This window comes from Eleginops maclovinus, chromosome 12, assembly GCF_036324505.1.
Source record: "Eleginops maclovinus isolate JMC-PN-2008 ecotype Puerto Natales chromosome 12, JC_Emac_rtc_rv5, whole genome shotgun sequence".
Taxonomy (NCBI): domain Eukaryota; kingdom Metazoa; phylum Chordata; class Actinopteri; order Perciformes; family Eleginopidae; genus Eleginops; species Eleginops maclovinus.
In genome coordinates, this window is record NC_086360.1 from 12,537,553 (window position 1) to 12,550,943 (window position 13,391).

Consider the following 13,391-nt stretch of genomic DNA (forward strand, 5'->3'; position numbering starts at 1 on the left):
GGAAGAGATTTGATGAAAATTATGCCTGCATGTGTGTCATTGACCTTTGATTTTGGCTGAGACTTAATCCTGTTTTCTAATTGGCTTCGATTTTCCAGTTAGGGTCAGTCATGGGGGCATGAGTGTCAAACTTTTCTTTAGGTTATATTTATTCCTTGTTTGAATAGAAATACATCCTGGGTGCAATAGTAAGGACTTAAAGTATCCAAGATTTTACAAGAAAAAATTAATTGTTTTGTGGAAAATATATTTCTAGTATATCATCTTGTAACTTTTCCACTTTGTATTCTATTATATCCCTGTCTGTGGTCCCCACCCACATACTCTAAACCATATTTGGCATGCAATGGAGATCTTAAAATTCTCACCATCAAACTTGCAGGAGCTGAAAAATACAAAGGAATGAAATCACAATGAATTGAAAGAAAAAACTGACTAGTATCTTCCCCATGTGCAGTATGTATAACAGTTCAGAAACCGAGCAGTGCAGTTTGCAGTGGAGCACGTGGGTCTTCGTAGGAGCTCTGTGCAACAGCATGAGCATAACAGACCATTTACGCCTACGCGGAGCGAAGCATCCTACTGAAAATGTACCCATTAGTGTGCAACCAAAAGTAAGTTTTAGTGAATACAAGTTCTCCTGTGTGTCCAAGTGTAAAGCTGGGCCTGATTCTGCTTGTTTATACAGTGCAGTATTACAATGTTATTGCAGTCACATTCGGGCCTGAGTCACTATACAAGTGGAGAACGATGCGTAGTTATGAGCTCAGTGTGAAGCTAATGGCAGGACCTGCTGTTGGCGTGAATAAAAGTGAGAGTCCAAGTGAGTCTGAGAGTGAGTGAGAAACACATACTAAACCAACAAATCGTGTGCTGGTTGTGATTTATTTCACATTAATACCCAGCTCCAGTTTTTTCGTGAACGTCGCTCCTCTGCTTTTCTGTTTCTTTTTTCTCTTCCTGCGTCAAGGCTGTCTCTTTTATTGAGCGGTGTTATGAAACCCATCTACATTCTTAACTACCTCTCAGGTGAGTGCTAAGGGACAGGGAAAGGTGTGTTACTATAACAACCGAGTCAAAGGAGGAGTAGTCTGACTTTTGACGTGAGCAGTTGAGTCTGGAGAGGAGGAGGAGTAGGAGGATGAGGAGAGAGCATGAAAGACTCTGCGGGTCTTCCTGTACTGAAAATGCCTTTTGCTGCAAAGCCTAATTTCTTGTTTATGTCTTTGCTTGAATAGTATGGCTTCTCTAACAAATCAATGCTGTTATACAACAGGTAGTTAGAGAGCTCCCTCCTCCAGCCAGCAGCAGCTGCCTGCTGCATTAGCTGCCACTTACACATTTGTGTTCTACGTTATCCAGCAGGATTACATAACCCTGAGATTCTGTCCAAAGATTAATGTGGAACAGGCAAAACACAATAACTCAAAGGAGTTTTCAAAGATAAATGTTTATTCATCTATATTTGAACGGGGGAACCTCAGGGCAATTAGGAGCTTTTTGACTAAGGCTTTGGAAAACCAAAAATAAACAAATGGCAGCTGTCAGAGATTGGATACAGCTTGGAAGATTATCCTGAAGGCATCGGTGGAGTAAGGATACTTTAGTGGAAAAACTACATTAATGGTATCTGACACTGTGGACGAAAGGGGGAGCTGGACCCTTGGGCTCATCCTCCCACAACCAACAGGGGCCCCAAACTGAGGATCTATGTTTTGTGCATAATCAGCCGTTACAATAGCTGGTGAGGTGCTTATTCACTACAGCCAGGAGAACAAAGTTCCTAAAGCGTAAGATTTAATGTTGACCAAGGATATTTTTTTCCTGATCCAAGTCTTAAAGCTACAGTTAAGGAATGTTAAGCCACTTGAAGGCTAAATGCACAACCTCTCTTTTAAAGTGGATGTGGCTAACATCAGCAAACTGTCTGTTTTCACATCCAGCAAATAAAAAGCAACATGTGGAGTCTATGAATCCAATATAAAAAATATGAACTGCAGTTTTACATGTATTTGTCAAAATTGATATTTATTGAATATTTATTGAAAGGATTTATTTTACAAATGTATCTAGCATAATTATGGCATCATTACTGTATTACACTGTACATTTTGAACAATCCGGTTTTCAGCGTTAATATGAATGTTAGTATTAATACATATTGTATGTACATATTTTAAAGTGTTTATTGTTGTTATATGTTGTAAAACAATGTAGTGATGTGTTGAAATGAAAGTAAAAACGTTCAATTTATGTTCCCTTCTATATGTTGATATAAATAAGATTACCTTGCAAAACATGTAAGATAAAACAAAAAGGAAACCTTATTTTTATGTAGAAAATACTTTACAGGTGAAAACATCTTGGGTGTTAACAGCTTGGAAAATGAACAGCTGTGTGTCCTAATGGATGCTACAACCTTCGAGCACAGAGCCCAAGTCAAAATGTAATAATAAGTTATTTATGCGTACAGTAATTAATTGTTTGTTAAACATAACTTGGAAACAACTACTGCAACTCAACCAAGATTGACTTGCCAATGTGGGTACTAATAACCCCCGTTCACTGACAGCACCCCCCTCTCCAGGTTTTCTCAGGATACTCCTTATTTGTTGTCAAAATGGAGAGGTGCAACATTTTGCAACACAGTAAAATACTGAAACCTCAGCACCTTTTGCTCTCTTCGCTTTGGCCTCGATTGTTAAATTGGACCTTTCTGCTTTTCAAACTCATAATTTTAACAATGGCTGACAAAAATAAGCAGGAAACATATCAGGAATAGGCGACACTGCCTACGGACACAAATGATCCCTTGAGGTTGCAAAGGTGAAGATTGGACACCCATCATTGGCCTTGAATGTGTGAATATTTCATCTCTCTCTCTCTCTTTCACAGAATATTAACATTATAGATCAAGCCTGCTCTGTTGTCAGGAGCTGCTCTGCTGATAAAGGCCTCTCTGGAGCCTCGTATTTATCTCTGAGAACAAACGATCACCGCATACTGCAGAACACACGGCCACATAAAATCAAACAGTTGCATGGACACAGATACACACACCTCTTGAGGCCATCAGCTTAATGGTTAATTGGGTTGGCGTTGAGATCCAACAAATCAGGTGGATTAAAATGTGTTTGTATGACAACAGGGATTATTTCACATTATTTGGCATTATGGCCGCCACAATGTAACCAAGATGTACTCGGTGTCTTTCCTCAAATTTTCTCATCACTTTTCTTCCCCTCTTAAAATATTGAAATCTGTGTTATGACAACGACATCAGTACAAAGAATCCATTCACATACACACAAACACAAACTTACATCTCTGATGAAGTACTCCAAGGTGGCATAGGCGATCGCAATACCGTCATGAGTGCTCGTGCCCCGTCCCAGCTCATCAAGGATCACCAATGAATGGTCGGTTGCACGAGAAATGATCTCTGAGGCTTCAGTCAACTCTTCCATGAATGTACTTCGCCCTTTGTAGATGTTGTCTGAAGCCCCCATCCTGGTAATCAGACCAAGAAATAGCTCAGAAAAAGATCTTGAGAGAAGCCATAGCTTCAAGCATCATCAAAAGTCCATAATAGCTTAACAGACAATTAATAATCAGTTGAGTCATTATTGAGCATTTTATAGTTATAGTGGCCTTAAAAATAAAAAGGGAGTATTATTCCTGTTAGATCTGACCTTTACCATTCTAAATGTGGCCCCAGAGATTTAATCTTCTGCACCTGACACCAATATAGTGTTGTTGAACATCTAATTTTAAAAACAGGGACAATAATCTGCTACTATAACACCCCACACAAGACGACAAAACATGTCTTGTGTTAGGCCTAGCTATGAGAAGCAACACATTAAATACATGTACTAGACATCCTAGAATGCATGTGTTGATAAACTAATTTTAGATAGAATTATGGTTGAAGATGTTACACTGTCGCCTGAGTGATAATTTAAGTCTGATGACAGAAAATCAAAAAGACTCCTACTGTGGAACAACACATGCTTGAACATTATTGACGTTGCCACCTCTTGATTACAAATGTCACTGGTGATTTACAGACTACAGAGATACAACAACATGTTGAATTCTTCACAAGCCTCAGAACCCGTTGGAGAGCTCCTCGGATGCACAGACACAGACTGACAGACAGAGCAGGGACTCCAGCTGGAGCACAGATGCCCAATCTATCTGCCGGTCAGCTTTTCTCACCTCTAAATCTGTCTTTCTTGTCCTGTTTGTCCTTGAATATAGTGCCATATTATCAATGAAAAACCGACAGGAGCCTGGAGCACTTACATTACCATGGTTACATCACACGCCACACAGGAGAGGGGTGTGGCACACATGCTGCCGCATTTCATTAGCCAATTTATAGTGCGTGTGTATCAGGGGAAATTATTACAATCAGATCTATACTGTGTGGCAGGAAGGAAGGACAGAGTGAGATGAAAAGGAAGAGCACTATTCACACACTCTGGCCGTCCTCTGATGAGCGAATGTACTGCAAAAACACACACTCGCTCCACCAGCTGGACGTCCTGCTGCTCTGCATTGAGTCCCTCCTTCCCGCCAAATACACTGTTTCTGAAAATAGAGTCCATTTATCATCACATCACAACAAAACATTGTCAGCCACATTTCAAGTCTTTTTTGACACTCTCAGATTGACCAGTTTGTTGTTTACTGCTCGTACCAGTGATATTTGATTTGCAGAGTCCCTTTTAACTCACTTATTTTTATGTTTATGTTTGATTTGCTCTACCTTTGCTGCACCATTGATGCTGTGTTTAAAAAGTGCAGTTTATCTTTATTTTGTGGGAATACCAGAGGACTAGCAACCACTTTGCTAGAGAAATTAAGAATAACGCTACATGAAAAACATGATGTTGAATTGTGCAGCATGAAGATCAAAGTAAGCATGTAACACAAGGCATTTATCAATTATTTTGTCAGTCATTTAAGTATTTAGATCAAAAGCTCTGAGGAACAAACTTGTGGATTTTGGATGCAACATTTCACAACACTGTACAACACCCACCAAGGTTATGAAGTCACTCAAAGACCCATGGCAAAAATCCCTCTGGTTCTTTTTGAATTAAACATTTCAGAATTCTTTTTTTTGCATTTTTGATGGGCAGGGAACTTTTGAAAGCCTCAAGTAACACACGGTATAATCAGTGCTGCGAGTCCATGGTCGTTAAAGGTCCTTTTCACAGTTTTATATTCTGTTTCCGTTAGCTGTTTCCATAACAACCATGAAGGGATGGAAGAATGTGCTCTATAACCTTCAGGACTCCACACACACACACACACACACACACACACACACACACACACACACACACACACACACACACACACACACACACACACACACACACACACACACACACACACACACACACACACACACACACACACACACACACACACACACACACACACACACACACACACACACACACACACACACACACACACACACACACACACACACACACACACACACACACACACACACACACACACACACACACACACACACACACACACACACACACACACACACACACACACACACACACACACACACCAGTCTGCTGCCAGAAAACACACAGCAGGGTCACTATCGTAAAGTCTGTTAAAGAACACACACTTTAAAACCACTGTATGGCGTATTTATGCTGTAGCGCAGAGGAGTGCAGGAAATGAAGGTTATGAAGGCAACCATGCAGATTCAAAACAAATCTCCAGATTATTCAGTTTATCTTCACTGATAATCAATCATGTGGATCAATTCAGACAGGACATCCCATTACACACCTACGCACCATCTCATTACCCCCAACCCACAAAGTCTGCTTATTCCTCTCACAAGCTCTCCATGTCTGTCTCCCCTCTTGCTCATAAACACACCACCCCTGTCACTCTAACACACACAAGATGAAGCAATTCCCACCGCTGCGTGTATCATGCTTGACACAGCAGTGGGAATTGATAGAGTGCTTATTATCAAAACAGATTCTCCTCAGGATCTTTGCCCAATTAGAAAAAGAGGAGAGGAAACGGGGACAGCAGGTTCTGTGAAGCTGTGCGTTTTTACTCTCGGCATTAATTGGCTCTTTAAGATGTTCGGGTTTTTAACCTCTTACCATGTTTAGAGACCCCACTTAACAACCAATGGACACACATGGATACACATTCTGTGCTGCTATGCTTTTCCGAAGTACACTCATTGTCTACCCTGACCTAAAGCTGACAGTAATTACTTACTAACTTAAAGTATTTTGTTTAGTTTTCTTTTTAACACATGTGTTCCCAAGAAATGTCCTGATTGTTGTGAAAGCAGCTTAGTTGGGGCACCTTAGTGATGTAGAGCTAACTAATGTCCTCTTATAAATATATAGCTCAAGATCTGTGTTGCATGTAACTGCGCAGTTCCCTCTCTCCACTTATTTCCTGTAATCTTTCTATCAAATGGTCAGTATACTATAAAAGGCATAACAGGGCCAAATAAATCAGATCCATTTGAACATATTGCCCCATGCTAGTAAAATATGTGATTTGCTGCTGAAGGAACACATTAATTACCTTATTTTTCAAATATATACTTTGTAATGAGCAAATCGTATGTTTAAGATAATAGAAAGGGAAGAAAAACATGAGGAACAAATTATCTTTTAACATTTGATTATGTATTTTACACTCCGTTTTTAGTTTTGGAAGTAATTACTTCATGCTTTTTTTAAAGAAAATATTTTAAAATATTATTTTAGGTAAAGAACATTTATATTGTAAGCTGATTAATTTCAAAGAATCGTATTCAATTGACTACTATTCTGCGACAAATGACATGATTTGTATTATTTTGGTTCAGTTTGAATATACATCTTTTGCTTCTAGGTTACAGGATGACAAACAATATATTATGTACTACAATTATTACTTTTCCAAGTTTTAAGATCAGTTTCTTTCTTCTGTTCACTTAGTCAAACCAGTCACTCTAATAACCCTTAAAAACACACAGGCTGCTGACATGTTTCTGGCACCTACTGGGTTAATATTAAGAACATGCTTATACCCACAGAAAGACAATTACACACATCTGCAAGCCATTAGGTCTAATCACATAGTGCTGCAGCAGCAGAATAACAGACACCATACATTACATTGGCCTGTGTTCCTCACTATAACTGAAAACTACATGCAGAGCTAACTGCTACTCTCATCATAATGAGAACAATCATCATCACCAGTAAAAAAAGATCTCCTCCAACAAAGCCTTATTGTTTCAGAGTTCCTACGATAGGGAGAGCTGCAGCACACAGAACCATGAGAGAACAATAGAGCTGGCCTTGTCAAACAGCTCTTGTTAATCTTTTTTTCCCCCCCTCACACACCTCTTCCTGTGTGCAGAGGAACACGATGGGATTAGAAGGGATTACTCTCAGTCCTAGAAATAAACTCGACCATGTCACAGACCATGAAGGTGAAACAAGGTGAATGAGGTGTTTTGTGGAAAAGTGAGATTTCTTTCTTAGGTTGTCTCCAGCAATGTCTTTTTGTTTAATTGCACTAATAAAAAATGATTTGAAGTGCGCTGTCATGGCCACTTTTGTGGTCTTCCTGTTGGTAGAGACAAAGCTGGAAGCCCAGCAACTCATCTCTTCCTGACAGCGTTTGTGCCCCTGTTCATGAGTAAAATGAAAAACGCACAGTGGCTTGTTGTGTCACTATTAAATGATGGATTAGGAGTGCTTTATGTATTCTTATGAACCTATTTTTAAGCATGTAACAATTTATGATTGTCTCATATTTAATATGCTTGCCAGGAAAATAAACGTACAGCTTTTTGTCATCTAGAAAATAGAAGCAGGCTGTGCTTGTTTTTCTGTTCAGCAGCATCAAATGTTTGCTGATTGATCATGGTTCTGTGAAATGCACTCTGCCTCATGAAGCCAGTTCACTGGCTTAAGGATTCATAATGAAGTGTATTCAACCAAACTTTAAAAAGAAGAAAGTTAACACTGTGTCAGATTTTTTCTTTTCAGAAGTAGTTCTTCAGAGGAAAGTTGTGCCATTAAAACCAATGTCTTCACTGTCTATCCAAAACTTTTTAGGACAGAGTTTTTGCTGTTGAATATTTCTTAAATGTACATTTGTTTTGGGAAAACCCTGTAGTTTTTTATATTTTAAATTGAAAGTCACTTTTACCACAAACACCAACTCAGGTTTGGTCAATATAACACTCTAATGATGCTAAGATAAGAAATGTTTCTAAGTCACTTCTCAAAAAAAAAACAAGTCTAACTCCAAAGGTTTCAGAAGCAGATTGTGCTTGTGTTCATACCTGGTGTAAATGCCGTCCAGCATGCCCAGGCGGGTCTCATAGGCCGGGACATAGGAGCCCATCTGAGCCATCACACAAATCAGGGCCACCTGCCGGATGTAGGAGCTCTTACCCCCCATATTAGGACCCGTGATTATCATGGTTCTCCTGCCATCCCCCTGTAGCAGAGGAGAGGAGGGGAGAGGAGAGAGGAGAGGAGAGGAGAGAGGAGAGGAGAGGAGAGGAGAGGAAATGAGAGGAGGGTAGGGGAGAGGAGTAACAACAGTGACACACAGAGAAGGCACGGGGAGAGACAGAATAAGATATGTGCATGCTGTCCTGCACAGCTGAGGAGGTGGGTGGATTGAAAGCTTGGCTACTTCCCATTGGCTTGTACTTCTGTTGCAAAATTAACCTACACCCACTCTGTGCGAGGAAGTGTGTGTGGTGCCATCCAAGTCTGTGTGTGTGTGTGTGTGTGTGTGTGTGTGTGTGTGTGTGTGTGTGTGTGTGTGTGTGTGTGTGTGTGTGTGTGCGTGCGTGTGTGCGTGCGTACCTGCAGTTCGGTGAGGTTAGGTACATACTGGTTGTGCTCTCCCCTCAGTAAGTCAATCGCAGGATGTCGTCCATCCCTGATCAAAATCTGACGCTGATCTTCACTCACCTCAGGCCTGAATACAATGAACACATTCACATAAACACACATAAATGTCTAGAGATGGCCACATTTATGAAAACAGACTGCAGCACAGTGCTGTGTATGTATGTGTGTGTGTGTGTGTGTGTGTGTGTGTGTGTGTGTGTGTGTGTGTGTGTGTGTGTGTAAGTGAGTGAGTGGGAGAGATGTTGGCGTTTTGGCTGAGCACGCTGCTGAGCCCGGTGCACACTCCCACACACAACATGTCTGAGACTATAGGACACGACACAGCCACACACACACACAATGTCCCACAAACACACACACACAATGTCACACGCACACACACACACACACACACACACACACACACACACACACACACCAGTTTTTACAGTCATCATGAGAGGACATCACCTGCAATAGTCTCCTTGTTTAGCCACCTCAGCCAATGAGAAGAGACAATCCATGGTTGCTAGGTGACTAATAGCTCTTTTCATGGTGTGATAGTGCTCCCCAAACTGACTGCAGAGAGAGAGAGAGAGAGAGAGAGAGAGAGAGAGAGAGAGAGAGAGAGAGAGAGAGAGAGAGAGAGAGAGAGAGCGAGAGAGAAAGTGTTTTCAAGTGTAATATAAGGTAAGTGCATACTGTGTTCTGGGCAGACTGACGGTTGACTTGACCAAAAAAAACTAATGTTGTCCAGCTAAGAGATGTGCAGGCCTCTCTCTGAACCAGAGACTGACATGTTTTAACAGTTTTTCATTTGAGATTATGCTCAGCTGTTTTTGTGTCATACTCAAGAAAATTGGTCCACTCCTTCTGGCAGTCCAGCAGCAGCTGCTCTCGGAGCTGCAGCAGCTTCTTGTAGCGCTCCACCAGGAAAGGAGAGTGATATCTGCTGACTGCCTTGGTGCTGCAGTGGAGAGAGCAGCAGAGCAGAGAATGCAGGTGTTTAGTAAATATACAAAACATGTAACATGTTTTATTAATGATACCATATACTGAGCTTCAACACGTGCAGCGACTACCACACGTCACCTGTTTCGTCTTGAGTTGTGGCTGCCCTAAAACGATGGAACACGTAGAATCTTTCTTCCAGTTAAATATGTTTTGTCATTGCCCTGAAGATGTAAATTATCCAATATTTTCTTAATCCTTATTTAGGATATGTGAGTGGTTAATGGCTCAGTTCCACTATAGGACTGCATTCCTTTGAACTGATATTGCATTATGATTCACAATTTTGCAGAAAATGCTCAATTTAGCATAATTATTTTATTTAAGTAAAAGCATATACTTCATACACTATCATAGTGTGTTTTTTGGTGTACAAAATTAATGATATTTTTTCTTAAGTTTGTATAATATGATATGTAAACCTTGACATCTCTGCAGCACCACAATGTCTAATTCACTCAATATATATGGACACATTTTACCTTTAACAAATATTACAGTGCAAATATTGCACTCTCCTATATTGTGGTTTCAATAACACTGGGATTTATTGTTTAGCCCTATACCAAGAAGCACATACCACTGTGTGTGTGCGCGTGGCAACAGTGAGCTCACCTGCTGATTTTGACCCAGTCAGGTGGAACAGTGGACGACAGCGAGTTCTTCACCTCAATCAGAAACTGAGGGCAAAGGAGGAAGAGGAATGAGGAAGACTTTGATAAATAATATGGGAGCATACGGTCAAAATAATGCGTCATTCTTGAGTAAAACTGACACACACTGACACACACACACACACACACACACACACACACACACGATCATCTCTAAGACTCAGTCTTCCACCCAAATCCCTCTCCTCCCAGATGTCTGTCACTCTCAGCCTCAAACACACACCTCCTGTCCAGACACTGTCGTGTAGTTGAGTGCCGGGGCCTTCAGCATCCGCCGGACTTCTTTTCGGTGGTCTTGAATCTCGTTCATGACAGTCTGGATCTCCTCTCTCCTCTCTTGCAGCACTGGGAAGCCGGACAGATCTGAGAACAGCTCTGTTTTATTTCCCGACCTCCACAAATACAGAAAAACAGAATCCAAATGGGTCAGCAGCATCAATTATTAGTACGCATATTTAGCAGGATAGACACACAATTTATCATTTCTCCGACATTAAACATTTTGGTTGGTCCACCTTCTTAGCAGCAAATACTGGGGGCTCCATAACATCATACAGCATTACCGTCAACAGTATATTATATTTTAAAGGCCTAATTTGGTGTAATTTTCACTTACTTACCTTGTTAAAACTAATTCTAGATTTACCAGTATACAAAAGTGTTTGGCCATCAAACTTTATGGAGTTAGCGATTCAATAAAAATGAGTCCAGTATAGAAGAGGCAAAGAGACCAATTCCTCCATTTACAGAGATGTAGACTTTTAAAATGTAAAACGGCTTTAACAAACCAAGTTTTTCAACAGCACGTGTGCATATTTTAGCTATCAGATGTATGTCGATGTAGAAATATGCTAAATAGTTTCGACAAATGCTTCTGCAATAGTCGCAATTGTAAGGTATTGATAATACACGACTGTCAAACTTTATAAGCTACACAACCTTCACAGTTTTTATATTGTAGCATTGGATTTTGTGACTATCTAAAGCAGAGATTAATCGTCAATGCAAAAAGTCAATTTTTAAAAATTAAATATCATCCTGATTGACCAACGCCTTTTGTTATGATCATTCAAAATCTTAAGACTTTTCACGCAAAAATGTGATAAGCAACAGTAAGTAATCTGCTCTCACAATGCTTCACTTATACATGAAAGTGTTTATACTAAAGTAATTTGTCCCCCCCCTTTCACTTACAAATACCTTGGTTTCATGCAGTTTCATGCTTTCGGTACTCACTTGGCTGCCTTTTCATTGAGCACCTTGAGGTGGCTGTGGGCCGGAGCCAGCAGGTTAGGTGTGTCCAACAAGACGCCTCGGAGGAGCGCAGAGCTGATCTGTGAATGGATAGCTGGGAGCAAGGCCTGCAGTTCCAGCCCCAGGCGGGAAAGACTACTGCTAATAAGGTAAAACTCCTGCGTGGAACACTGGAACACACAAAGTTATGCATTACATCTGATGAAGATAAATGTTTGAGCAATCTTTGGTCGTGGTTGGAAAAAATGACTATTTATATTGGAAATATCCTCTTTATTCTTCTACAACAGTTATGTTACTGGGGGAGTCTGTAAGGCAGAAAGATTAGATCTGTAAATCACGTCAGCGATGGGTCTGGCAGCCAAGCTTAAAGAGCGACAACCTATTAAAGCCAATGCTCTGAGAGACAACACCATTAGAAGCAGCAAGGGATGCAAGTCTTTACAAGGTGAACAAAAATAAAATCTAAAATCGCATTTACTGCATTACATGTTTGAGAAAATGTCAAAAAGATGTATTCTGAACTTTTAAAAGTTATTGATATCTTTTGATATTTAAGATATTCCAACAAGACATGTTGGTTAATGGAAACTTTAAAAAGGTGGAGTACAGTATGTGATTCTGGAGAAATAGTGCTGATTATCCAACACCAAAACAAACACATCCCTCCCATCAGTGCAGAACTCTAGCATGTGCCATATTTACCGTCCCTCTTACTCCTTGAGTAGCTAGTCGCTGAATTGACAAAAAGTGTATTGGATTAAAAGCGCAGACTGCACCTTATAAAAAGCTGTTGACCAAATCTACCAAATGTCTATTTTATTTTGTCTGTATTTCAGCTCTTTTAGTGATTGCTGACAATCCACAATATGATAAACATAGCTGTCCTTTATCTCAAACATAGCAGTTTTATGTCTCTTTGGCATCAATGTTGCTGCTGTAAACATAAAACAGAATATGACTTACGATACAATCAAGGTAATGATTAATCAATGCGCAGAACATAGCCAATATTTACGATTTTATCAACTTCAAATGGCCATTAGTGACTTCAGGGTATCGTACCAAGTGCTGAAAGGTTAATGGGAGTCACACTGCCAGTGGTTTATAGCATTAATCACATGGTGCAGTTCTAATGGTTCCCTACGTCAGCAGCCCCCATGATGCTCTTTTACGAACCCAAACAGACAGCGACTGGAGACTAGGAACATACCCCCCCTCCCATTATGTCAATGGAGCCATAGAGACACAGACCATTACACAGTGTCTCATTTATCTACACATGGGCAAAATTACAATCAAGGCCCCTGTCTGTGTGTGTGTGTGTGTGTGTGTGTGTGTGTGTGTGTGTGTGTGTGTGTGTGTGTGTGTGTGTGTGTGTGTGTGTGTGTGTGTGTGTGTGTGTGTGTGTGTTCTCATTTTATCGTTTTCTTTTAACAATATATAAAAAGAAGCCAGAACAGTTGAACACGAGTTCAGATCAGAGTGACCCTCTCATGTCTCTCTCACACACACACGCACGCACGCA

At 40.4% G+C, this 13,391-nt stretch overlaps 1 protein-coding gene across 2 annotated transcripts in view; it reads right to left on the bottom strand.

The window, feature by feature from the left end:
* Positions 1 to 13,391, bottom strand: part of msh3 (mutS homolog 3 (E. coli)) — a 40,401-nt gene that overhangs the window by 6,759 nt on the left and 20,251 nt on the right. For both annotated transcript variants that reach the window (XM_063896264.1, XM_063896263.1), the window contains exons 14-21: positions 11,846 to 12,033; positions 10,833 to 11,001; positions 10,551 to 10,615; positions 9,775 to 9,891; positions 9,396 to 9,503; positions 8,898 to 9,012; positions 8,363 to 8,520; positions 3,324 to 3,510 (exon numbers count right to left, since the gene is read on the bottom strand). In XM_063896264.1, coding sequence (XP_063752334.1) covers positions 3,324 to 3,510; positions 8,363 to 8,520; positions 8,898 to 9,012; positions 9,396 to 9,503; positions 9,775 to 9,891; positions 10,551 to 10,615; positions 10,833 to 11,001; positions 11,846 to 12,033 — 1,107 coding nt within the window. The remainder of the gene's footprint in view (positions 1 to 3,323; positions 3,511 to 8,362; positions 8,521 to 8,897; positions 9,013 to 9,395; positions 9,504 to 9,774; positions 9,892 to 10,550; positions 10,616 to 10,832; positions 11,002 to 11,845; positions 12,034 to 13,391) is intronic.